Source organism: Ailuropoda melanoleuca, chromosome X (genome assembly GCF_002007445.2).
Source record: "Ailuropoda melanoleuca isolate Jingjing chromosome X, ASM200744v2, whole genome shotgun sequence".
In the NCBI taxonomy this organism is placed as follows: Eukaryota; Metazoa; Chordata; class Mammalia; order Carnivora; family Ursidae; genus Ailuropoda; species Ailuropoda melanoleuca.
Window position 1 is genome coordinate 53,512,282 of NC_048238.1, and position 27,960 is coordinate 53,540,241.

The 27,960-nt window shown below is 40.5% G+C and overlaps 1 protein-coding gene across 8 annotated transcripts in view; it reads right to left on the reverse strand.

Moving 5' to 3' along the window:
- The window catches only part of HDAC8 (histone deacetylase 8), a 210,473-nt gene that overhangs the window by 125,599 nt on the left and 56,914 nt on the right, over nt 1-27,960 (reverse strand). For 6 of the 8 annotated variants that reach the window (XR_004622423.1, XR_004622424.1, XM_034649627.1 and 3 more), the window contains exons 5-7: nt 24,269-24,381; nt 20,188-20,265; nt 19,485-19,593 (exon numbers count right to left, since the gene is read on the reverse strand). The exons of 1 other annotated variant lie outside the window; for it this stretch is intronic. Coding sequence is in view for 5 of the 7 variants with exons in the window: in XM_034649627.1 (XP_034505518.1) it covers nt 19,485-19,593; nt 20,188-20,265; nt 24,269-24,381 (300 nt within the window). In the remaining 2 variants the exon portion in view is untranslated. The remainder of the gene's footprint in view (nt 1-19,484; nt 19,594-20,187; nt 20,266-24,268; nt 24,382-27,960) is intronic. One more of the 8 variants, XM_034649628.1, reaches the window with a different exon arrangement.

Below are 27,960 nucleotides of genomic sequence, written 5' to 3' on the forward strand. Positions count from 1 at the left end.
TATTGGTAGGAGACTAGGTTCAGAGAAGGAACCGCATGCACAAGAGCATGATGGCTTGAAACAGGCAGTGGTGGGAGGGAGGCTAGTGAAGTAAACGAGGGTTAGGGCACACAGGGCCAGATATGCCAGGCAGGCTAATGAACGGGGACTGTTACTTCAAGAGTATGGAACATCTTGAACATTGTGTGTGCCTGTGTGTTTCCATGCATGTATGTGTGTCGGGGGAATGATCAGATTTACATTTTGAAAAGATACTCTGGCTGCAGCATAAGATATACTGAAGGTTATTAGTGGGCGTCTGCACCCACCCAGGCCAGCGGCAGCAAGGGAAGGGAAGAAGAGATGGATTTGGGAAATACTTCTAGGGTAGAATTGATAGGGCAGCTCATACTGACACATAAGAAAAGCATATACATATAACATTAATGAGTGTTCTGTACTGGGACAGAGGAAAGGATAAAGTCAGGCAGGTGTGTTAGGGACAGCTGTTGGAATGATAGCCAGGAGAGAAAACGAGTCCCCAGGGAATTCTGATGAAGAAGGCTCTGAATGGCTGGAGAAAAGGGTAATTAGAAGCTTTGGAAAAGGTAAGGTATTTCGTACACAGTGTAAACATCAAAGCAATTGCAAGTGAGGATAGCTTCTGTGTGAGGCCTACATGGAGGACACTCTTAAAGACTGAACGTTTTCATTTGGTTTGACAGTCAAATTGGAGTCACTAGAGAAGTATAAGGACTGATGTTGCTGAAAAATGATGTTTAGGAACTCTGATTTTTGCTGTTGCATGGAAGGCCAAAGAGAGAAAGTCTGGAGGCAGAGGGGTTGGGCGAGAAGGGTATTGACGCATTCCAAGCACAAGAGCAACAGGAAGCAAGGTAAGATGAATTGGAAAAAAAATGAGACGGCTAAGTGACAGACTGGGTGGGGGTTGGGGGCGGTCAGAGCAGAAAACACACTGTGCCAATTCCTCCAGAATTCAAAGGAGGGGGAGAGAGAAACTGAAACAATCCTTTTCCTATTGGATCTTCCAAATCCGGTGTTCTTTCTTCTCATCAATCTCACCTCTTTTGAGTCAACGTCATTTGCTTCTACTACTCAAACAGTAGCGAAGGTCCTAGCTAGAGACCTACAAAGTACTCGTTCACCTCCCTTAAGGACTTTAGCACCCAGTTCACAAGTGTTTCTGTCTCTTCCTTTCCCTGCCATTCTTCTTTGCAGTTCACTATTCATTTGCTTCCTCACATCTTGATTCAAGCACCTATTCTTACCTATGCTGGGCACCAGAGATACAGAAATAAGTAAGACCCAAGGAGCACATTGTGCAGTAGGGAAAGAAGATAGTAAAACAAGTAACTGTGATCAGTGCTATAATATCCATGCACTCATTCAAAAAAAATCTTAACTAAATGCCTACTGTATACCAGGCACTATGTTGGGCAACAGGTTTACTGTACTGAACAAAAGAGACCTGTCCCTTTCGCCTGTGACCCTTCTTTTTTTTAATATTTTTTTATTATATTATGTTAGTCACCATACAGTACATCCCTGGTTTTTGATGTAAAGTTCGATGATTCATTAGTTGCGTATAACACCCAGTGCACCATGCAATATGTGCCCTCCCTACCACCCATCACCAGCTTATCCCATTCCCCCACCCCCCTCCCCTCTGAAGCCCTCAGTTTGTTTCTCAGAGTCCACAGTCTCTCATGCTTCATTCTCCCTCCTGTGACCCTTCTAATTCTCTGAAATCACAGTTTCTTCACCTTTTGAACAACAGTGATGTCCATCTGCACTCCACTTTAGTTATCTCTACGCATAGCCATGCTTTGGGGCCTGGGAAGGAAGTGCCTGGAAATGCTCTACTTCTAACACTCTGAACTCCAAACTGCTTTTTCTATATATAATTTTCTTTCCTTTTTTTAATATTTTATTTATTTATTTGACAGAGAGAAGCATCGAGAGGGGGAACACAAGGAGGGAGAGTGGGAGAGGGAGAAGCAGGCTTCCCGCCAAACAGGGAGCCCGATGTGGGGCTCGATTCCAGAACGCTGGGATCATGACCTGAGTGGAAGGCAGACGCTTAATGACTGAGCCACCCAGGCACCCCTGTATATAATTTTCTATCTTCCCATTGAACTTGTTCTTTATTCTTTTATTTTGACTCCTGTTTCCTTGTCTTTCTCCTATTTTCAAAGTCCACCAGTTCATCTTTTGACCTCATTTGCTTCACTACTCATTTTGGAGAATGGAGTCATTTGGAGTCATTTTAAAATGGAGTCATTTGGAGTCATTTTAAAAACCCTTACGAGCATACTTGATTCCCTCACACATTTGTCGTTTTGCCTTGTCAATCCTGAAGCCCTTGGATAAACTACTCTGTCAGAATTTTCTGCTCTGTTCTGCTGGAGAAAGCTGAGAAGTCAAGCCAATTGCTTCCTCTATAGTTTATGCTTACGACTCCAATTCAACAAATTCCATAAACATTTACTGAGTGATCCGTATGTGCCACTCCATCTGCACAGCTTGGCAATCATTTGCTTCACCTCTTGTTGGTAAACAAGGTGCTCCTTTGATAGACTTTTATACTTACTTGATTTTTTTTTTTTAGCATCAAGAATGTACACTTGGGATGCCTGGGTGGCTCAGTCGGTTAAGTGTCTGCCTTCAGCTCACGTCATGGTCCCAGGGTCCTGGGATTGAGTCCCGCATTAGGTTCCTGGCTTGGCAGGGAGTCTGCTTCTCCCTCTCCCTCTGTAGCTCCCCCTGCTTGTGCTCTCTCTCTCAAATAAATAAAATCTTAAAAAAAAAAAAACCCAAAAGTCTATCAAATAAAAGTGAAAAATCTCTCTCCATCCCCACTCCCTCTCCAGAGGTGACTGTTGATTCATTACACATAGCTTCAACCAGCTCAGTCAAGTATGAGACAAAGTTTGATATGTATCTTTCTAGATCAAACTTTGTCTGCCTCATACTTGACTGAGCTGGTTGAAGCTGTGTGTAGTAAATGCCTTTCTCTACCTCTTTTCTTTACCTGACAATGTTCCCTCATATTTCTGCTTTTCCTTGAGGCTAATTTCAGCACTTAGGCACTAGATCCTCTTCCCTATTGCTCTAAGGGTCATGTATCACCAATGAGCTCTTTCTTACATCTTTAGTCTCTGCCTTCCCACTAATTCTGTTCCTTTAGGTTATAAGTTGTCTATCTCCTCCTCCCCTTCTCAGCACTGCTAAATTTACCCACTTATGGGCCACCTATACATCCTTCTTGCAAACGAGTTTCTGATCTTATTGTTCTCGGTTTCTCTCTTGAAGGGAGAGAGGCCTCTGGGTTATGATATCCAAAACCTTTTCTCTGTTATCTTTTTTGACTTCTCAGAAGCAACTGACAGTTGATACTACTCAAAAATCTGTACTTGGTCATCACTGGCTACAGCTCCATTAAAAACATTTTTTGAACCTTTTTTAAAAAAGCAACTTTACTGATGTCCACGTAACATACAATTCCCCTAATTAAAGTGTACAATTTGACAGCTTTTAGTATATTCACAGAGTTGTACAACCATTACCATGATGAATTTCAGAACATTTTCATCATTTCCCAAAGAAACTCTGTACCCATTAGCTATCCATTCCTACCATTCTTCAATCCCCAGGCCCTGGCAACCACTAATCTACTTGCTGTCTCTATGGATTTGTATGATTTTGACCGTTCATATCAATGGAATTACATAATATATGAGTTGTAACTGGCTTTTTTCATCTAGTATAACATGTTCACAGTTCATCCATGTTGTAGCATGTCTCGTCTGCCCTGTATATTCCTTTTCCTATACCTCCCCCAGGCAGCCTGGGGAAAGTGGTTGGCTTAGGGTTTGACAAAGGGAAGACAAATAAATACCATATTAATAAGAAAAAAAACCCTCAACCCCCCCCAGAAACCACATTATTCCTTTTTATGACCAAATTATATTCCCTTATCTGTATATACCAAATTTTCTTTATCTGTTCATCAGTTGATGGACATCTGGGCTATTTCTACTTTTTGGCTAATATGAAAAATGCTGCTATGGACATTTGTGTATAAGTTTTTGTGGATAGGTTTTCATTTTTCTTGGTTCCATACCTAGGAGTAGACTTTCTGGGTCATATGGTAACTCCGTGTGTAGAAAGGTGACCTGCAGGCACAAGGAAGTTTATGACAAAGAGCATACTCTCCCGGCAAGGTAACTGAGGTGAACCATGGACAGTTTAGTTTGCCTCATTTATAGGAACTTTGTTTTCCACAGCGGTGGCACCAGTTTACGTTCACATCAGCAATGTATAATATATGAGGGTTCCAATTCTTCCACATCTTCACCAATACTTGTTATTTTCTGTTTTGTTTAAATAGAGCCATCCTAGTGGGTGTAAAGTGGTAGCTCATGGTGGTTTCAATTTGTATTTCACTAATGACTACTGATGTTGAGTATCCTTCCGTGTTCTTTTTGGCCATTTGTATATCTTCTTTAGAGCAATGCCTATGCCAGTCCTTTGCTCATTTTCAAATCGGGCCATTTGTCTTTTTAATATTGAGTTGTAAGTATTTGTATATTCTAAGTACAAGTCTCTTATCAGATACACAATTTGCAAAATTTTTCTCCCATTCTGTGGGTTATCTTTCATTTTCTTGATAGCGTCCTTTGAAGCACAAAAGTTTTTTTTTTTTTATTTTGATGCAGTCCAGTTTATCTGTTTTTTCTTTGGTTACTTGGGTATTATATCTAAGAGAAGATTTTCTAATTCTAGATCATGCATATTTACATCTATGTTGTCTTCTAAGACTTTTGTAGTTTTATTTCTGTCATTCAGACTATTTGGACATAAGTTTTGTACATGGTGTGAGGTAAAGGTCTAGATTCACTCTTTTGCATGTTGATATCCAGTTGTCCCAGCACCATTTATTGAAAAGACTGTTCTTCCCCATTTGATTGTCTTGGCACTCTTTGGGTAAAAACCAAATGGGTAACATTGTGCAGATTTCTTGACTCTGAACTACATTCCACTGCTCTATAAGTCTAACCTCATGCCAGCACCACACTGTCTTGACTACAGTAGCTTTTCAGTAAGTTTTGAAGTTGGGAAGTATAAGTCTTCCAACCTCATCCTTCCTTTTTAAGATTGAAACTATTCTGGTTGAATTTTCATATAAATTTTAGGATTAGCTTGGCAATTTCCACTATGTCAGCTGGGATTTACAGCTCCATTTTGACTGTGCCGAACCTGTCATCTTGCGTCCTTCTCTATTCCTTGTCTCTGTTAATGATACCCCATCCTTTCAGTCACCCATGTTCAAAACTCTGAGGCTCTTTGTGATTTCTCCCTGTCCTTCCTCCTCTTCAGTTACCAGTCTTGCACCAATCTCTCTCCCTCCCATTCCTTCCTCTCCACTCCCACGACAGTACTAGCCCTTCTGACCTCCTTTGTGGATTACGTCAATAGCTTCCTAATTAATTTTCCTGTCTCAAGTCTCTTACCTCTCCAATCCATCATGCACACACTCTACCATCAGATTAATTTTCCTTAGGGATTGTTTTGATCAAGTCACCTTCTTACTCAGAACCCTTCAATGTCCCTGTACTGTCTTCAGATAATGCTTACAATTCTTAGCCTAAAATTCAAAGTCCTTCATGGTCTGATTCTAGCCTACCTTTTTATCTTATTTTCCAATAACCCCTTAACCCATATTATTCTGTAGGCAAACTAAACTGTCCACGGTTCACTTCAGTCACCTTGCCCAGAAAGTATGCTTTTTGTCCTAAACTTCTGTGTGCCTGCAGGTCACCTTTCTATGCATGTACATCATATTCACTCTTTAAAGCCTAGCTCAAGTTCCGGCTCCTTCATGGATAAAAAACTGATAATAATAGCAGCTAACCTTTATTGAGCGCTTCATTCAAAACACAGCACCATTCTATGCACTTTGTATGTGTTAGCTCGTCTGACTCTCTTAACAGTTTATTTGATAGGTATTGTTATCAGTTCTATTTTATGGATGGAGAAACGGCAACACGGAAAGGTTAAGAAATCTGTGCAAGATATGAAGCTATTAAGTGGCAGAGCTGGGGTTTGAACCCAGGCATCCTGGCACCAGAGTCCATGCTCTAGACTAACTGCCACAATGTAGCTGCTCCCATGACTTCCCGAGCTGCTACTCGTCAGGCGCTTGTGCCAGCCGCTTCCCACACATTAGTCTGCGGAGCCACAGGAGCGGCCACAGCATTATTATGTTTCTGAGTGTTAATCTTGCTGAGCAGGCTCTGATCGTATTATTCTCTTATTCTAAAATCTTCAGCAGCTCCCCAAATGCTTACAGAACACGGTACAAATTTTCATAGCTAAGAATTCCAGGTCTTGCATGATGTGATTCCCACCCACTTTTCCAATCTTCTTTGCAACTTGTCCCTCTCATGCACTTTACAGTCCAGCCAAACTAAACCAATGTTCTTTGTACATAGCTCAGCCTCTCCTGACTTTGATCTTTCTGTATCCCCTGTGTAGAAGATCCTTCCCTCCCTATAATCTGTCTATTTAAATTTGACCCAGATTTCATAAACACATGCATATTCACACTTTGTAAAGATATAGTAATTAGCTACCCTTTAGAGCCCAGATCAAATGTTACCTCCTCAATTAAGTCTTTTTTGGAAGTATTTTCTCCCTTTGAGTACCAATAGCATTTTCTTTTTTTACGGTTCTTATAACTTTCTACGTTTTGTTTTATTTAACTGTTTGATTATGAATACATATGTATATTCCTTTATGTATCTATAATGTCAACAATTCCATTAACTTCCTTGCAGGTAGAATCAATACCTTATACATAGTAGGCATTCAATAAATAATCATTAAGTGAATAAATGAATAAAATATCCCTCTAGATTGCTTTTGGGAAAGTTTCCCTAACCACTGTAACAGTACTGTTTGCTACACTGCAAATCATTAATTTTAGGTTTTGGAGAAGTCTAAAATCTCTTCCCCAGAAAGGAGGTGGGGGTGGAGGGGGTGGGGAGGACGGACAGGCATCTCATTACACTACATTAGTAACTTCCCTAAAACACACATGATATTCATTTGAAAAGCAGTTTCTTGATGAGAAACCCAATCCTTCAGTATACGGCAGTCTGGTTTTCAGACAAGGCTATGCAAATAAGGAAGTGAAGCTGTGGCAGTTGTTTCTACAGGCATTGATTTGAGGAAGGCTGTGGGTGCCTGAGGAGGAAAAAAGCCAGGGGTGATGACATTAATGATGTTTTCAGATAAAAGGAAAAGCCCAAGAACCAAATTGTAGAGTTATCCCCCTTTGTTTTATTCCATCAGGGTAGACCACAGCTTCTACGGTGTGCCCTTGAGGTCATTCACTCATGCCACTTTACCTCTAAATACCAGGGGCAGAACCTGGTTTTGTTGATTTGTTTGTTTTTAAATACTTAAAGTCCTAAAACATTCAACTCGGGGCAGTGGGATGCCAGAGAGATGGTGTTACAGTTATCCGTAATCAATGCTGATGGTAGGATCAGGTAACCCAAATTTGTCATTCTAGCCAGACCTCTGATGGGGCAGGCCCATCTCCTGACTTTCTAACTTGCAAGCCAGCCTAGACCAGTCTTATCATCTTTAGGTTTTCCAACAAGCACTGCTGGCATCCTCCAGAGCCTTCCTCAACAGAGATTTAAAAAGGAGAAATTCAAAGTGGAAAAACCAAAAGGGGTAGAATGCAGAGGGAGAGAAGAGAGAAATATTTGTTACTAATACTGTTCACTCCCCTAATCAGCCCGAGCAAAGTTATTGCCAGCAGCGAAACCTTTTCTATAATATAAATTTTAAACAGATTGCATTGGATGGGACTCAGAGCGGGACTGTGTTGAGGACCCAAAGTATCACTACTCAAGTCCCAAACAGGAGCTCTTCAACTTTTCACAGGCATGTTTTTTCTAAATTCCCCCAATCCTATCTCAACTCAGGTGCTGCTGACTCATTCTGCAAAAACTCAACCTGCCACGGGATGCAGCATATGGTAAATGCCTCAGTGATTCCTGAATATTTTTTACAAATGGTTCAGGGATGCAGAGAATTGGGGTGGGGGGGGCTCCCTGCAACAAGGATGATGTGACATTTTGTTTGGGGCCATGGGTGCCTCTTGGCCATATCCAGAAGACATCTAATTTCCTGTAAGTTTCTCTTTCTGCTTTTAGCATCAGACAAGCCGTACCGGTTTCATTAACATCTTTAGTACAAAAAACAAACAAGAACCCCAAAGCCACAAAATAAAACAAACCTCAAGCCCCGAAACCCCTAACTACTACCCCCAACAAACAATCCATCCTTACATCCCTTTGGCTGTTTTAATTTTCAAGATGCAGTTTCTTAACATTTTACATGGGCATCTTTTCTCTCATTGCCGAATCTATTATATAGAAACGTGAATTCTAATTGGCATTTCTTTCTTTACTACATGCCTTGTAGTAAGTAATCCTACTCATCAATTATATGTTATCTTGGCAACAGAAAGGGCTGTGCACTATTTTTAGTTTATTATTACTTAATCTCTTTACCTCTTTGAAATAAACCATTCTCATTCTCCCAGGAGAAAGTGAGTCATTCAGAATTAAAGACCTTACCAGTGGCCGAGTCAATCGTCAGAGTTAGAATTAGAACACTCATTCTAATTCGAACCCAGTGCTCTTTTCACTCAACCCCCATGCTCTTTAGCTCCTCTCATTCTGAAAGGCCAGAGGGCCCAGCAAACAGAGTGTGTACGATTGGGCGGTGGGTAAGGTGAGGAAGAGGCAGGCTGGTTTGGAGAGCTAAGCTAGAGCAAATAAACAAAAAACTCAAACAAAACCAAAAGGGAAGAAGACTTAAAGAATAGGAATCCTAAGGCTAGACATACTAATAGCTCTTAGCTCCTTCCAGGTAGGACAATTCGCCGCTCTGTCAGCACCAGGACCAGGCACACAGCACAGAGTGCATGCAGCTCTACGTCACATTATTTGGGCATAGGTCTCATCCAACCTCTATGCAGCCTCCGCAGCACAGGGTTCGGGGGAACACTGCCTTTGGGATCAAAATGCTTGCAACAGCAACTTGGACAAATCACTCCACTCCTCTGAACCTCAGTTTCCTTCTCTGTAAAACAAGAAGAATATTTTCTCCCTCACAGGGTTATTGTGAAGATTAAATGACAGAACATTTGCAAAAGTCTTCCCCCGGCACCAGGCACATTGTAAGCACTCCCTAATGTTGACTGACTAAATGAATGGCCCGAAGGCAGGCCCTTTGAGTGCTATGCTAATTCTTTCAGCCCACTGTGATACTGTTGAGTTCAGCACAGCACACCATAGCAGTGACTTCCCAAATAGTACTCTAACGCTCCCCAAAGGCAGAGAGCAATTTCACAGTGTCACTGCCTGGTTATACCTGTTCTGGGAATACAGTAATTCCTTTTCCAGGGCTGCCAATCTATTACCTTTCACCAAACACAAAATTCACTTTAAGAAGGGGCAGAGACACAAATGCCTTTCTGTTAGATAGAGGTGGGGAGAATATATTATTAAAATTGAAACCGACTTCTCTGATTTCTTGGGCAAAAAATCAGATTGGAAGCCAAACAGCTATTTGGCCTTTGCAGACCCTGGATAGTGATGCCCTTGGGGGAAAGGAGAGAGCTGGAATCATTCCAAACTGTAGTTGCAACATTTGTGTGTATATTTACTGCTGGTGCTTATGCTCTCTGCGCTTACTTTTCACTCTTTAAGCCTTGCAGACTTTACAATTTACCTAGAGTGTAGTTTAATACGTACAGGTAGAAATATAGGCCTCTATCCCTGTTTCTCATTTCCTAATCATATTTTCTACCCTCCCCATATACCTGATACTTCTTTTTCAATTCGACTGCTCTGATTTTCAAACTTAGGTAGAAAATAATGACTTGTTAACAATAAACATGCCCCTAGCTCTTCCCTCACTCTTCTTTACAAAGGAGGGCGTCCCTAAGATTCAAAGACAAAATCCTGCCATATAGTTAGCACCTGGTGCAGCTCATCAAAATAAAATATCATTTCCCAGATGATTGGAAATTTCTGCAATACCGTCACACGATGAGGTGTGTAAGAAAGAGTTTGGGGATTGATTTTCATCATTAACTTGATATTGCATGGTTTTTGTGGGACTTAAAAAGAAATGCGTTTTTATTACTTTTAAGTACTGCACATAGAATAACTCCAACTCATCATATTTTAACAGTTATTTTTCTGGGGCAGGATGTATTTTAAACATGCCTATGTTAGAGTGTCTGGTGGATCATTTAGGATCAGTGTCCTGTTGCTCGATGAAATCCAGACCACTTCAATGAAATCCAGATGGGGAAACTGGGTCTCTGGCAATGGCTGCCAGATCTTCTCCATATGAAATCTCTCTAGTCTGTATGCAAATTCAAAACTCCATATCCTGGAAATCCCAAACCAATCAAGTGGCGCTCCGCTTCTTAGTTACTGGACTAAACACAGGGAAGCGATTCATTCTTCCCTGAGGAAATAAGCATGTCTTACATACATCTATCTTGGCACAAAAAGGCCTGGCTAAGCAAATTAATAGTGTAAACAGGATTGCACTGGGGAATGTTTGTCCTACTTAAGAGAATAAACTTTTTGTGCACTTTGTGCACATCCACTTACATACAAATAATTGATATGCTAATTACCAATGATTCTTAAAGCTCCCTCCCTGAGGTGCTGTATGACGCTGTTAGTCTAGTTTGAATTACTAGCGTGTCCAGTGCTTGAAAGTAATAAAAATGCATTTAAAAATATTCCATGATTCAGACCGACTTTCCTCTAATTAGGCTGAGTTAGTGAGGCTTGCCTATATTTAAATAGGATAGATATTTTTCTACTTTCATTCCTAATATAGTTAAGATGTCCCCCCACCCCTACTGCTACATCCCTTACCTTTCTCTTCAGGACTCTTCGGCTTACAGTGGGCACACAAAAACCCCTCTCCCTCTGGCTCACTCCTCAGCTGCACTTGCGTGGTCTCTAGGTCAACACGGTGCCTTTAGCGCCTGGCACACATATGTACCCTTTCACTAGTTAACTCGATAGCTGTTTATTCAGTGTGGCTTTTTCTGAGGAGTCTGTTCTTTGGTCCTTCCTTAAGGACCAATGCGTATGCCTCTTTCCTGATAGTGCAGTGGGTAACAGCACACAGAGAGCAGAACTCTCAGCCCAACTTAGCATCGGGCCTCTTGGTCAGATGGGGGACACCAGATTTAACTTAATCTCTGTACAGTCCACGTCGACAGGACACAATGGGGCAGCTCACCAGTGCTGGCAGCTGCCGGGTGAACAACAGTGTCAGGCGTGGTCATTCAAAGCTATAACATGTGAAAGCAAAGCCCAAAGGGTAGTTTTTCTAGGCTAGACTGAAGGGACAGAGCAGTGATATGAGAACATCGGAGGGGGGAGAATTAGCATGGGGGTGGAGGGTACATGGTGGACAGCAGCTGAGAGGAGTAATAGGAGTATGATGTCAGAACGTTCCATCAAGCACAGATATTGTCAATTTTAGAATGCTTTTCAGAGGAGCCTGCATGAAAGGGGATAATTCTCAAGATTTCCATTTATGAGCATGATCTTCCTGTCTCTGGGTCGTTGCAGAACATGTTCTAGCATCAGAACCTATTAAACTGCTGTGGAAGAATCAGGTCACTTTCTTCAGGGGGTACAGATCATTCAGCTCTAAGAAGAGAGAAGAAAAGGTGCACACCGGACTGACAGAACAAATCCACAGAATTCCAGGAGACTGGCCTCCTGGACTTAAATGAAAAAAGTATCGCCTGTGAAGACTGTTGGCTAGAGTCGGGGGCTGGCACGGTGTCAGGGCTACTTGGTGCAAGAGTTTAAGAACTTCTGGTCATGAAAGACACTGGCCAAGAGGGAGAGGAGAATGTAAGAACTGTCCCTTGAACCACCTGGATTGATTGATTGATTGACTGATTTATATTTATTTTTTAAAAGACTTTATTTATTTATTTGTCTGAGAGAGCGAGTATGCACAAGCAGGGGGAGAAGCAGGCTCCCTGCTGAGCAGCGAGCCCAATGTGGGACTCGATCCCAGGACCCTGAGATCATGACCTGAGCTGAAGGCAGACGTTTAACTGACTGAGCCACCCAGGCACCTCTAACCACCTAGATTTAAAGCTCAAAGGTTCAGAGAGGGAGAGAAACAGTTCTCCACTGCAACCCTAACTAAGTACCGGGTATAGGCAGGGTGAGTTCACTGATGGAGGGTGCAGGACAATTTAGATAATTGAGCTCAGTATCCTCCCTCCAAATTATCCTATATTCATAGGCACTTAGTATCTTTTGCATGCAATATTTTAAAAGACACATCAAACTAGGAAAAATAAATGAATGGCCCATTTTGGCCTCATTTTCACCCATGGCTAACATTAACAGCGAATTTAATTAGTGTCTGAGTCATCCATCTTCCAGAAACAATAGACAATTTTACATCTGCCATACCATGTACAGGCAGGATAGAAGTTACCGTACAGGCAGGATAGAAGTTTACCGTATAGAACAAAAGCATTTAATACAAGTATCTTACTTAGGGAGGGCTCAGTTCAAAGTGTCATGCTTAGAAAATGAATTAGCAGATTCTCTTGCCTTTATCACTGGGCCAAAGTGAGCTAGGAATGATCAGGGTGGTGTAGCTCTGAGCGGAGAAAAATTTTGTAAAGAATTCTTACCAGCTCTCAGATTGTGATAAAAATGTAAGTAAGGCTATCTGAATATTTGTCCTTAAATGCATATTACTAGAGGATTCTTCCCTTCTCATCAATTGAAAGAGAATTTCAACGTATTTGTACTGCTTAAAATATTTATGTGTGAACATGCACTTGTATTGCTTTTGCCACCTCACCAAGCCCAGAGCAGTAGGCCTAAATTGTTGGGCTCTCTTTCACTGAGGAGCTATCTACCTGATTGTAAAATTGAATGATAAGGAGTTTGGAGTCCCAAGTGGAAAATAAATTCTAGATGATTTATCGTTACAATGAAAGAAAAACCTATTATCATTAAAACATCTCTTCTTTAAACATTAACATTAAAAGTCAATAGTGAATGGAAACATTTCACTTAAATGTCCTTTAGTGATGTCCCTTGGTTCTCATTTTATTCCACTGGTATTGGATGAACAGCTTATAGCATGCATGAAGAATCTCTATCCTACAGGTAGATGCAGCCTTCTGCCAGGACCAAGAGATGATGTAAATTATGCCTACAGTTGCAAAAATGCGTCATGTCAAAAATCTTTAGCAGTACCAATCTAAGAAAACACACATGGAATGGGTGTAATTCCATGGGAAGACCTCTATAAAATGACATGGGACACTACTTACTTTCTAAAGCAGAAAGTCAGGATTTTCTCCATTGAAAATAAAGGAAAGAGCAGATTTACAGAATCTCCATGTTTCCAAACTCTAATTAGGAATTTAAAACCCAAGAAGTAAAATCTGGGAATAGTACTCTTATTTTCTATCCATAAAACTACAAATGAATTCCTCAGGATTAGGAAATTCCATGTTCCCCCCAAAAACCCAATTTGCACTCTTCACGAACATAAACATGACGAATTATGTATACTATAAATCCTGTGGCTCATATGCATAAACTGAAATGGTATCTTTTGTAAAGGGTTTTCTGTAACCCCCTGAGATAAAATTTTCCAAGAAGTCTTGGGGATGCTATTTTTTCCTTGTGAAAAAAATTCATACTTCTAAGCGACACTTTGGGGACATGGTAGCTGATGGTTAACAGGAAGGCAGATGTGGATTTAAACTCTGGCTTCACCACTTACGAGGTGTGTGACCTGAAGCAAATCAATTTTTCTAAGCTCTAGTTTTCTCATTTGTAAGATGGGAATCAGAATACCTACCTTTGTAGGCACTGTAGATTTTATTTTTGCTATAAGGATCAAATGAGAAGGATCAAATAAACGTTTTGTGCAATTCCTGATACAGGCAAGTGCTCCCTCGGAGCTAAGCCCCAGGGTGGGAGCCTAATCCATCTTCTTTACCACTGTCAGTGTCTAGATACAGTGCTGGCATAAAGCAGATGCTCAATAAGTATTTGCTGAGTGAATGGATAAAACAATGTTATTATACTTAAAGATACACAAATCCCCTACTTGCAAGGTAGCTCCCCCACTTCATTTTTGTTAACGTTTAAAAAATCTTCTGGGTGACTTGAGGTGCTCAGTTCTTTTGTAGGAAGGTCAGAGTGGCTTCAGAGAAGTGAATTTTGGTTCACACAAAAAACATATACTACTGAGACGTTATATTAAGTACTAGTGATGCTTTTTTCTCTTCCTTGCCGGACAGCAGTGGAGCTCAGTATAGATGGATAAAAGGAATTCCCCAAAGGAATAAACACTTAGGCTTCAGTGAGCTATTCCTGTAAGAAGCTTACTGTCATCCTAGAGAAAAAGTTCTTTCTGGGTAGTCTACTCTGCCCCATGCACAGAATTAACATCTGAATTTAGCAGTTGAAGAGCTATAAAAAATTATTTACAATAGCGTAGTATAATAATACTCTCATAAAAGAAAGGAGGCAAAAATAGTAAGCTTTTTTTTTCACTTCTGGGATCTTTAAATTTTTCTTTAGGTCAGTGGTCTTTGAGGGGGAAGAAAGGTTTCTTTCAATTTTGAGCTATACAATATAAGCCATAGGACTCAAGGCAAACAGGCCAAGGACCAAATACAGGCAGGTTTTTACTTTAGTAAACCACTATTAGGAACCGTAGTTCAGCAGAATAAGATTATTTCCTTGGTTGGGTGGATAGCTCTTACTAGCAGTTTTGCATATGTGGATATAAAGACTGCTATTGCCTGAAAAGTCCTGTTTCACAGAGCCCTTCATTAGTCCTCTTCATTGTGAAGTTTGTTTAACAATGTGTTTTTCTTTCAGTGAAATATTTATGCAGTGTCTGTATTTAATTATCTTACCAAGTTAATAGTTGAATATTCTTTTTTTTTTAAAGATTTTATTTATTTATTTGACAGAGACAGAGACAGCCAACGAGAGAGGGAACACAAGCAGGGGGAGTGGGAGAGGAAGAAGCAGGCTCACAGCAGAGGAGCCTGATGTGGGGCTCGATCCCACAACGCCGGGATCACGCCCTGAGCCGAAGGCAGACAGACGCTTAACTGCTGTGCCACCCAGGCGCCCCAATAGTTGAATATTCTTAATAAAATGTGAGGGTGTTTTTTTCCAAAATGTTGAACTGTCAACTTCAATATATTTTGTATCCATACACACTACATATATATATCTTTCCTATGAGGTATATACTAATTGGGTATTTAGTAAAGGCTGTTTTGTGGCTGTTAGGGCTATAAAATGATATGTAGAATAAAAACTAAGAAGTTTAAGTACAACCCTGAATTTCTTCTTCAAACTACACATATGTCATAACAGTTCACAGTTCACAAGTAGTTTCGGTGATTTTGCAAGATTTGAGATTTCAGAGCAGTACCCTACTATTTATCAAAACCTCTCTTGAACCCACAGCAAGGAAGTATGTGTCATTGTCCTTCTGTCCCATAGTCTTTAACTATAAATGCTCCCAAAGTCATCAACGCAGTGTTTCAGGTAATAGCTTTAACATTATTGAGACTATCTCACATTGCATTCAGATACAGTTGGAGAGCGAGAACAAGTTAAACATAGGCAGAGCAGTATTTCCTCTTTCAGATGACGTAGCCTGGAAACCAGCAAAACCCTCCCTTTGGCAAAACAGTCTTCTTCTCCCATCAAACTCTGTGTGTATGTGTGCATGTGGCCAAGGAGGGGGAGTGGGCTTTCATGTAAATCGAGAACATAACCATCATCTCTCTATTTGAAGGCGGGCCCACAGCCTCTATGTGAAGGAGGAGGTCGTGCTTACGAGAACAATGTTGATATTCCTTTATGCTAGTTTAAACAGCGTTCTAACTTATAATACCAACTCTAGTAGCTCCCGTGAAAATTATGGGAAGCTTTTGGGAATCAGTGATCCTTGCCCTTCCAAATGAGTATTGAATGACTTAGGAATCTCTGACTGAAATGATCTTTTACATAAGATGGAACCCAAGGTCTTTTGGTATTGAAAATGTCCATGTAGATTCCTTATCTAGTCTATTAAAAAAAAAAAAAAGAAAGAAACCCTAAGCCCCCCCCCACACTTTTTTTAATTAAGAGGGTGTGCTCGGGACGCCTGGGTGGCTCAGTGGGTGAAGTGTGTGCTTTCGGCTCAGGTCATCATCCCCGGGTCCTGGGATTGAGCCCCACGGCGGGGCTCCCTGCTCAGCAGGGAATCTGCTTTTCTCTCTCCCTCTGCCCCTCCTCCCACTTGTATTTTCTCCCTTTCTCTCTCAAATAAATAAAATCTTAAAAAAAAAAAAGAGGGTGTGCTCAACCTTAAGATGAAATCATTAAGTCGGACTAGCTGGCAAAGTCAAAAAGGCTATAGCGGAGGAAAAAGCCATACAGGAAAAAAGGATAGGAAAAGAAAAAGGACTCATGAATCCAGCAGGGAGAGGCAGTTCAGAAGCAAACTAGAAACTGAGTGGCAAACGAAAATTAGAGCATCTTTTAAGTGAACCAGCCATAAGAGATCTTTTATTTATCGCAGGTAAGGAGTGAGCCAGAAAATCAGTGGGCTCATAGAACATAAAGGATTAAAAGGACATAGCACACACACTGAATGACTTTTTTTTACATGAGTAAGCCATTCCTATGTTGACTATATGTTTTGAGGTATGCAGATGGGTCAGAGGTCATAATGGAAAATGGGCAAGAGACTCTGCTTCTCAGCAACAAACTACGAGTAGTCAAAAACATGACTGGAACTAAGTGATATAGTTACCACGGCTGAACCTCTGCAAAACCACTTAGTTGGGCAAAGATTGTTTTGGTTTTTTGTGCCTCTTTCCCTCTACTGCTCCACTAACCCAATTCCTGCTCGTCTGAACGCTCAGGGTGCTCGTGCTCTAACCCTTTCAAAATCTGCTATCGAGAAAGCATACATCTCTGGCAGAGTGAAGGTTAGGAAGAGGGGTTGTGGCAAAATTCCATTTTAAGGCCTATTTCTTATTGCAGAATAAAAGTGTATTTCCTGCTAAAGGAATTTCAGGCAACGGATGGGAGAGATGTTTGGGTCAGGAAGCCTTCCTGGCACCCTTGGAATCAGAGGTGCCTTCCTGTATCACCCTGACCAGACTGGACTTCTGAAAGAAATCAAAGGGGACAATTATTGCACCTCTAATGAAAACCCGGAACCTGTTGTTCTGGACGATCAGTGTGTTGATTGGCGGTGTGCCTCCACGAGGCAAAGGGGGCCCTGGGAACTAAGAGGTGATGAGTGTCTGGCACTTTAGTAAGCAAGCTGGAAGAATCTGTAGTCGGTGCTGGCCTCCTGTACGCTGGGGCGGGGGCGGCAACGTGGTTTCTATAAAGGGAAATCATATGTGATCTTCCGTGGATCTTTTCTTTGGGGCTAAATTCACTTTTATTTATTATTTTAAAAATATTTTATTCATTTATTTGATAGAGACAAAGCCAGAGAGCACAAGCAGAGAGAATGGCACAGGGAGAGGGAGAAGCAGGCTCCCCGCGGAACAGGGAGCCTCATAGGCGACTCGCTCCCAGGACCCTGGGATCATGACTGGAGCCGAAGGCAGACACCCAACCATCTGAGCCACCCAGGCGCCCCTAAATTCACTTTTTAAATGCTTCTAATTAAGTCTGATATTGAGGCTATATTGAAACAGGAATTACTATGGGATTAAAAATTTGTTTTTGTCTTGTAGTAGGAACTGGTTTAGGGAGAGAAAAAATATATATAAGGGAGAAAGAGACATTATTCTTACAGAAGGAGGGTGAGTAGTAGATTTCCCTGGGAGGAGGCACTCCCCAGGTCTGCAGATAATACTCAGCTTTTCTAGGCAGTGAAATGTCAAATTGATGGGAGGATAAAGGTAGATCTCAAGAGGTTTTATGATTGGCAGATGGGTTTCAACAGGGGCATGTATAAGGTAATCTATTTAGGGAAGGCCAGATACTACAAACTCTCCCTGCAGGATGATGGGTGCTGACTTTTCAATTAAGGCCCAGGAAAAAGCAAGCTCTAGGAAATCCTGTGGACAGAGCACTGAAGAGAAAAACCGAGTTTCTTGCTGTGGTAAAAAAAAAAAAAAAAAAAAAAAAAAAAAGACAGCAAAATGTTGAGCACTCTCAAGAAGGGGATTAAAAGAAAAACAAAATAATTCTCCTTTTACACCGAACCACAGGATATCTCCATTGGTAGAGTTACATAAGGAGCTCTGATCTGCACATCTCAAGAAGGACAGAACAGAGCCTGAGGGGAACAAAGAAAGGCAATTAAAACCATCAATGGCAGGCTCCAAAAATAAAGGCCTTTTCAGTCTGACAATACAGAGGCAGCCAGGGGACATGATCAAAATCATGAAGAGGCTAGAGCCGCTGCCTGATGACTTGGCTTGCCAAATCTCTTGAGCTAAGAGTTACCTTTGAAGCATGAAGTTTTTATTTTTTAATACTTCTGCTTTGTTTATACAACTGCCGGTGAGGGTGGCCAGTGTGGGCTCCTTTGGGAAGCCCCAGTTTCCACCAGAGGATGGGAGAAATCTGAGCTGAGTGGGGTAGGGATCAAAATCACCTCCATCCCCATTACTTACCTTAAGAAATGTTGACTTGCTGACTTCTAGTCGAACGGACTTTCTCTACTGCCAATGTCAGCAGTGAATTTGTACCTGACCAATTGCAATTTTTATGAATACGTGTTTACCGCCCCACCCCCCGGCCCCGTTCTGTAGGGCTTTTCAGCCCCAATGGTCTACATGTTGGCACCAAACTGTCTTCCTACAAGTGGCTGTAATCTGATCCTTAACCACAGTGTAAAAAGAACAGATTTCTGACCCCAATTGTAACACAAAGGACGGAACTCAAGAACTCATAATGAAGAACTTTGCAATATTCACACCAGCAAATGAAAGCAGATCTCCATAATGGGAAACGGAAATGAACCCTTCCAGGCTAATGAAATGACATACATGCAGGTTTTAGCTAAGAAAGTAGCCGACAAGGGATAACCCAGGCCAGCTCAGAAGCCCTGCTCTTGGGATGACCTTAATCAGATGGGCAGCAGGTAAGATCAAACCAAGAGTGTGGCTCTGTTCCAAACACTCAGCTCTCCTAAACAAGGGATGGCAACCTGATCAATTAAGTATAATGAGCAGTGTACAAAAGCTACATAGGCAGACAGTGGCTCTTTTTTTTTTTTCCCTCCGAATTGTTCCTTGAACACGAGAAATCTGTAAGATTGGGAGCGCCTACATCCTACAGAAATGCAAGCCACTTGTTACTGGCCCAGTGTTACTGCCATACCTTTCACAGATGTGGTAATACTTCTCATCCTGTATGCCGTCCTGAATGGGCACATTTACACTGTAGTACCGTCCCTTCCCTAGGCCAACATCAGACACGTCACCTGTTCCTGTGAAAGAGAGGAGCACCAGGAACAGTTCTAAGAACATGAGCATTACAAAAGTTGAAGGATTCTCTGATAGGAGCTCAGAACAGTAAAAGGTAAGTAGAACGGTCCTGGATGAGTGATGAATTCTGAGGGAATGAAATTAAGAAAAATAATATAGAGAAGTAACTGTTGTAAACAATGTTGGGGAAAGAGGAAAACCATAAGAAAATGGAAAAACCTTAGTTTCCACTTGGCTAGATCAAATTAAAAAACCCAGAAAAAGATGAACTCCTTTGCTTAGCTTTCCATATGTCTTGGATTGATATAATATTAGTGTATCATTGCACTTATCAGGATGTTAGGGGTTACACAGGGTATCTTGATAGGACAGTAAGTGTAAGTGAGCTGTCTGTTGACAGTCCATAAAAGTCATCTGGAAAAAGTATGACACTCCTCCTATCATTGTTGCCTGAAACGACCTGTGTTAAAATTTTGCATAGGGTAGCACTGATAAAGTACCAACAGTGGAACTTTCCAAATATGAAACACAAGGATGTAGAGAAGAGCCACAGCATTTCTTCTTCAAACGTAATACCGAGCACACAGATTACTTGCCTGGGAAAAATCCCGGGGAGAATTTGTGCAGGGACACTGTCATGACTTTGGAGGTGAAACTGAAGGCATCTTCTACACCTACCAGGGTGGGGGGGAAAAACAGAAGAAGAATCACTTTATATATGCAACTCCTGTTTGCAACAACTGAAATGCTAGGAAGCAGCTGTGGGAAGTAAGAGAGAGGCTAGCAGTAGTAACGCTAACGAGCTGAGGAACAAAGGGAACAAGACCCTCCAGTCTTTGATTTCTGCTGTTACAGGATGAGGCAGAGCTCTGGCGCCAACTGAAGTCTTGGGGTTCCTTTTCAGATGCACAGCAAGCTATAATTGCACTTGCCGCTTCCAAGCAACGGGATGTCCAGGCTCCCTTAGACAACCTCTTCTAAAAGGTGTGTAGGGCTCGAGCTCAGAATCAAAGCATTATCAATACAGCTGAGTATAGGGAACTGGCACCATCTTGGAAGTTTTAGGTTTTGTTTTGTTTCAGTGGTTCTAGAACGTTAAATTCTTGGGATTTTTTTTCAAAGGAGTACAATGTGGCAATCCTTTGAAAAATACAACCAATACAAACATTAGGCATTATGTAGTGAAAACCTAATTATAAAATGCTTCTCTATGATACAGATTGGGTTATAAATGCAGTTCACCCAAAGTCTAAGCAGCTTAGAGTACATCTTTCTTGCCAAAACATGGAAGGCTAACAGTCCTGGCTCATCCCTTAATAGTACCTTTATAATAAAGTTTTAAAGCTTTGAAGAAAGATGGCTGGGCGGGTGAGGGGGGTGCTTTTCTAGAAATGAGTCTCCTTTCCATTTAAATGGAGGCAGTAAATGAATAGAGGCTGGGAGATGGAAGATGGAACTGTTACAAGCCACTACTTATTTGAGATAAATGCACTGCCCACCTCCACACCTTTCCTCCCAGAAGCACATATCTTCATACTATATTTAGATAGTCCATTTATAAAATGGAAGGACTATTAGCAAAGTCATGTACTATCCTCTTTTATACTTCAAATAAAGAAACTGTCTCTGTGTTTACTTAATGCTTTCAGTCTTCATTAGAGGCCAAAAGAGACCTTAGAAAAATATTAACTGTATTTGTGTATCACAGGTATGTTTGAATTTCCCAAGCCTTATGTTTTGCCCTAGGGAGGCAGTTAAAACCAGTTAAAGGCTCCAGGCACAAGGCATTAAGTAAACAAAATAAAACAAAACAAAATATATTAAAATTGCATGTTAACTTAGAAACTGAAGTATAAACAAGGACAATTCATAAAAATTCTGATTATTTCTTGATCCAGAAAGGTGATACCAATTTATCCTTCTATCGGTGGTGTATGAGGGTTCCCATTTTCTCACACACTGACTAGCAATGGGTGTTATTACTCCTTTCAAACTTAGGCAGAAAAAAGGATCTTGTTTAGTTTCTCTGAGTGTTAGAGTGTTGAGGACCTTTTCGTATGTTTAGTAGCTATTTGTATCTCCTCTCCTGGGAAATGCTATTAGGTATTGTTAGCAAATCATACTTTAAAAAAAGGACATAGACAGATAGGTGGAGGGTATGGGGCTTGGTGTGAAAGAGAACAGTGGTTAGGTAAACAAAAGAAGGTGAAAGAAAGTGAGGACAGGCTAAGAGTGCTGGTGAAGCCACCACAGGATGCTAGTTATGGAATCATGGGAGATTTAAAATAAACCAAATGTGTAAGAGTTTGGAGGCAGGGCAGAGGTCACTGGAAGGGAGGTGCTGAAGAGGGGAAATAAACTGAAATGAAACACACCATAAAAGTTGGCTAAAACAGGAAACTCTAAATGGTGTAGAAATAACATTGCAAATGGAAAGAACGGTTTCAGGTGACAGTCATTTCATTCTTACGTGGTTCAATAGAGTTGATTCTATTCTTGAGCTCTGATACTAATAGTTTGAATTTCATAATCATTCATTCATTCAACAAATATTTTACTGAACCACTGCTATATGCATAGTTCTGTTTGTTCAAGCCATTGTGCAGGACAGAAAGAAGTAAACAACTTGATCTCTGCTCTGGAGGAACTGAAAGTTTCTACGGGAGGAGAAGACATAGACACATTAAAGATTTAACTAACAATACAAGACAATATATAATTAAATAGCATCAGCGATATAAACAATACAGGACTTGAGGAGGGGAGAGAACACTTGGACTGGAGTGGTCAGGGCAAATGTGCTACTGTTGGAACTTGAGCTCCTGGGTAGAACTTGGAGGAAAAAGCAAAACTAAGTTAGGAAAGAGTAATGTAAATCTCGGGGGGGGGGTGGTGGTCAGAGCACTGAGAGTGTCTGGGGATCACTGAGTCAAGTAGCCTGGACAGCAGGTAGTGAGCTAGAAGACTGGAGAGAGGAGGCAAGGTCTCTTTCAGTCAGGCCTCAAGAGACAGGGCAAAGAGCGTGGACTTTACCTTGAAGAGCGCTGCTTTTTTAAAGTGTGGCCTGTGGACCAGCTGGACTGTTGCTAAAATGTAGCTTCTTGTGTTCTGTAACCAGACCTACTAAATCTGAGTATCTGGTGGACCTGGCCCAGGAATCTGCATTTTAAAAGAAGCTTCCCGGGATCACCATGCTACATATGCGAGTTTGAGAACCAGTGCTATAGGCCAAGGGTTAGCCGACTAAGGGGCTACATGGCAAATATTTTAGGCTTTGCCAAGCCTACATGGTCTCTATTGCTTCTTTTTTTCTTTACGACCTGGTAAGAATGTAAAAAAAAAAATTCTTAAATTGCTGGCCGTATGAAAACAAGCCATGGGCCAAATGTTACCCTTGTTATAGGCAATAAGGAGCCTCCGAAGGTTTTTGAGCAAGGCTGTGTTTTGCATTGGCTGAGTATTCAGATACTCAGTGGACATGGTTCTCAAAGTAGTATGTTGGTGTTTTAACTCCTTTCTCTGTTACCTTTAATTTTCTGTCACCATTCCATGGTAGCATCCATCTAGATGAACTCTTTGGGGAGGTCTCCCCCACAATTTCTTCCTTCTTTTTCTGTTTTGGCAGGAGAGCTGATCCTATCCTCTGTCATATACTATTCTTTTCCTCACTTATGCCTTGATTATGTTAGTTTGTCTCCAAAAATCCCTGGAAACAGGGAAGGAGCAATCACTGGTGTGGGGGAAAGGAAGGAATATCCTTAATTAATTTTACTGGATAAGTGTTCCTAGGTCAATGGAAACATGTGTCACGCACAGGATTTATTAAAGAAACAGTAAGTGGGTAACTGTCACCATGGGCGGGCTTGGGTAACATCCTTCCGGTGAAATCGTCTAAGGGGGCATTAAGGTGTGAGGCAAATCAAGATTCTGCTGCTGTTAAAAGTTAGAGGAGGTGCCCTGGGTTTGCGTAGCACTAAATATTTTGGCAGTACAAAGAAAGTGGCACAGATTCTGATCCCTACATGAGCTGGTATCCCTATTGGTGAAAAATTCAGTGTTAGTCCATCATACACTCGTTCAATCTTAAGAGAAGCAACAAGACTACAAGCTGTAACTGCCGAATTCATTCAGAACCTATGCAAGTGGCCTGAGGGAAGTTACTGAGTGCTGAGTACATGCTGGACAAGATTTCCACTTCTTAACGTTCTCTGCTGGAGAACTTTGCTGGTGGAAGAGAGGGGAGGGGATATTACAGGGACCTGGTATTTTAAAGCACCTTTGTCAGCACAGGAGGAATTATATCAGTTAGAAGAATCTCTCTTCTACCTACTTCAGAATTCTCAATTAGAAAAATTTCAATGGTGGGGCGCCTGGGTGGCACAGCGGTTAAGCGTTTGCCTTCGGCTCAGGGCGTGACCCCGGCGTTATCGGATCGAGCCCCACGTCAGGCTCCTCTACTATGAGCCTGCTTCTTCCTCTCCCACTCCCCCTGCTTGCGTTCCCTCTCTCGCTGGCTGTCTCTATCTCTGTCGAATAAATGAAATCTTTAAAAAAAAAAAAAAAGAAAAATTTCAATGGCAACAGGCATTTCTCCTTTTACCAGTCACCTAGAAGCAGCTTTACTGATAAAAACCTTCTGTCCTAGCAGTAAAGCACCTTTGAAAGTGAAGGGCTTACCATCTCCATGGTGCAGATCCAAATCCACATAGAGAATACGGTCAAATTTCCGTCGCAATCGTAATATTCCCAGGACAGCATCATTGAGATAACAAAAACCAGATGCTTCATCTCTGTAAGAAAACAAGTTGCTACAGCCAACAGCCAAAAGCAATCCAAGGGGGTCTTTACAGCCAAGGATCTAACCCTTGAGATCTATTCCCTTACCATTCCCCCTCTTTTAAGAAAAACAAAACCTTCCTACAAAGATTATACAGTAAATGGCTCAGAATGATCAGGGGATGGAGTGTTTTGGTAAACGACACATTCAGTTGATTGGTAACATTTTCCAATGTAAGATCCCAGATTTTCAAAGAATTAGAATATTATAACTATACTGGACAAAACAGAAATTGTCTCTAATGATTCAGGAATGATTTAAAAACTTGTAGTACCCTGGGGTCATCATGATGAACACTGATTATCACTTACAGGACTTTAAGAAAGCTAGCATCTAGAAGGGGCCTTAACGACCATCTTGCTCAGCCAGATGTAGAAGATGATGGAGATTGGAGTCTCTGTACTGATCCTACAACACCACATAGAAGCTGTTCCTTTCTTTCTTTCTTTTTTTTTTTTGAGTAAGTTTTTGCACTTGTTGCTCATAAAAGCTGAGTATAGAATGTACAAATGCATAACCTCCGGGGCGGCATGTGGTTGCCTCTCGGTAAATGGGATTATTACAAGGGCTACTGAAGCAGCCTCCTCTAAAGTTACTCTGTCTCCTTCACTAAAATTGTCTTCAGTGACTCCACTGGTGTCCTTTAACTTTTTTGCTACTGTTGATACTGTGTCACTTTAACCTCTTGTCAACATTAACCTGTTCTTTTATTAAGAGTGACCTCCTCTTATTAGCCTACTCTTTTTATTAAGTTGCCATTAAGTCTTGTTGAGTAGATGTCAAAGAGCATTCTTTATCATCAAAAGTGTATTATAGTTTATTTTTAAGGCCTCATCCTAAATGCTTCAATCTCTTCAGCTCCCACAGACATTTTCAGTATCCAGCCCATTTTCCCCCCAGGTTCTCCTTGATATTTGACTTGAAATAGAATTCTAAGCATGAGCATCATTTAAAATAGCATTTTCAGTACTATGAGATTGTAAGATCTTTCTAGTACCTACACAATGCATAAGCTTTTTCATGAAATCTTTTCCATAATAACGTTTCATACTCTGAACAATACCCTGGTTCACAGGCTGAGTCAATGAGAAAGGTACATCGGCGAGCAGGAAGTTGGATAAAAAAAAATACATCACTAAGCATTGATCTTCCTCATGAAAGTGAACTCAGTGATCATCTAGCAAAAAAGAGCTTGGCCTTAGATATGCAACCAGGAAGAAACCAATATGAGAAAAAGATTTACCCACCCATGAATTCTCTGTAAATAAGAGTTAAATATGTGACTTTGAAAGTTCCTGGATCTTGTTTCCCAATCATGAAAAGCTTACATTTTATAAGTCTACTGTCTTAGCACATCAAAAAAGAGAAACATCCATAATTTTTGGATAGGGGTCAGCAAAAAGAAGAGTGTACAGAATAGGGAATACAGTCAACAATATTGTAATAACTTCATATGGTGACAGATCGTAACTAGACTTATTGTGGGGATCATTTCATAGTGTATAAAAATGTTGAATCACTATCATGTATACCTGAAACAAATAGGACATTGTACATCAATTATACTTCAATAAAAAATAAATAAGTAAAGAGGAAGGAGAGAGGGAGGAGGAAAAATACAAATCAGTACAGGATGTACTTTTCCCCCTCAGAGCCTACAATTAAGTTAGGGAGACAAGTCATAAGCATACGAAACCCCCCCCCCTAAAAAACAAACAAACAAGGCAAGCATAAATGATAGGGTATATAAAGAAGAATACCTGCCTCTGAAAACCTCCTGGCCCCCTTCATTTCCTCTGAGGTGTTATTTGTTAATACTAATAATGGCAATGTAATTCAGAAAGGCCTTTGCATGTAGTATTTTCCTAATATGTTCTTAAAGGAGCTCTATTCTCACTGGATTATAGAAATAAGTGCTTATATAAATAGAATATTCCTAAAATTCCCAGGTAATAGGGAAATTAAACTTTGAAGACTTTTAATGTGCTAAAAGAGTATTCCTATAGAAACAAACTCAAATGTTTTAAGAATTTAAGTTGGCAGAATTTGGGTAAATCTTTGGTAGACAAGAGTAATTTAATAAATTTGGTTTACTAAAATCAGCTATGTCTTTTCTAATTTATCAGTGTTAAGTATAATATACATGTAGATTTTTATTCTAGAGTATATTCTTCCCCAAATTTATACAGGTTTACTAATTAAATGAGCTAACGTTACTTCTACTAAATGTTTGAGACTATGGCAAATGTAAAATTGTTTAGCCTAATTCATTATTCTAATGAATTTTATTTTGACAGTAATTATGTTTTGTAGTATGTCAGCTTGAAGATAATTTACAAGATCTTTAGGTAACTGAAAACTTTGGGCTGATATTAAATTAATTAATGGATATTCACTAGATACCTAGATCATTTCTAACTAAGAGAATGCATTAATTACTAAGCATAATTTGGGGTTTATATGCTTTTGCTTCTTTATTTTTACATGCTACAGAGAAACTGTATGTATTTGGGTCTGTTAATGAACATGTTCTTTTTGGCCACTTATAGAAGTTGTACTATAAAGAATGTGTATGCATATAGAAGACGGCAGAAGGTTCACAGAAAGGGAATTTTATTTGTTGAGATTAAAGTTGGCTAAGGTTTGATGGGCTTATTATCAGATTTCCAAAAAGAACTTCAGTATCAAATATTATATAATGCTGTAAAAGTAGCATTTGGTTTGTTCTTTTTTAAAATTTCATTTCTTTTATTTTGCATTACTGGTCCACTCTTAATAAAAGGCTGTAAATGTTTTTGCTTTACTAAGTAATCTTCAATAACAGGCTGTAAATGTTTTGCTTCACTCTCTAAGTAATCTTTCTCAATAAAAAAGATTTTGTGGCTTACCAGAATAACTTATATGGTTTATGTTAACTTTCTTTTGGCCTTGATTATTTAAGAAAGCAAAGTGCTCTTACTTAGGAAAGACATGAGGTTCTTTTTGTTTTTTAAGATTTATTTATTTATTTATTTATTTATTTATTTAATTATTTATTTATTTGAGAGAGCTAGAGAGTGAGAGCCTGAGAGCAGGCCAGTGAGGGCAGGGAGCAGAGGGAAAGGGACAAGCAGACCCTACGCTGAACAACGAAGCCCAACGCGGCGGGGCTCAACCTCAGTACTCTGAGAACACAACCCAAGCCAAAATCAAGAGTCAGTCGCTTAACTGACTGAGCTACCCAGGCATCCCGAGATGAGGTTCTTTATGGTCATATTACCTCCTATGTTTATGTTAAAAATCTTTTATCATTGTTTTGGTTAAATAGAGAAACAAGGAGCATTTTTCAGTAATCCATCATCTTATCTTAATCGAATCCCAGACGGCTCTGGAAAATCACAAAAGATTTGTTCTTTCACCTCATAAAAAGAGACGTGCTAGAAATAATTGGGTTTATTTGATACGTTACTATTGATGAGACACACGGGCAGAGCTGCCAAATCAGAAGAGATGCTCAGCCTTCCCTAGGTTAAATCGGTATAGGCAAATTATT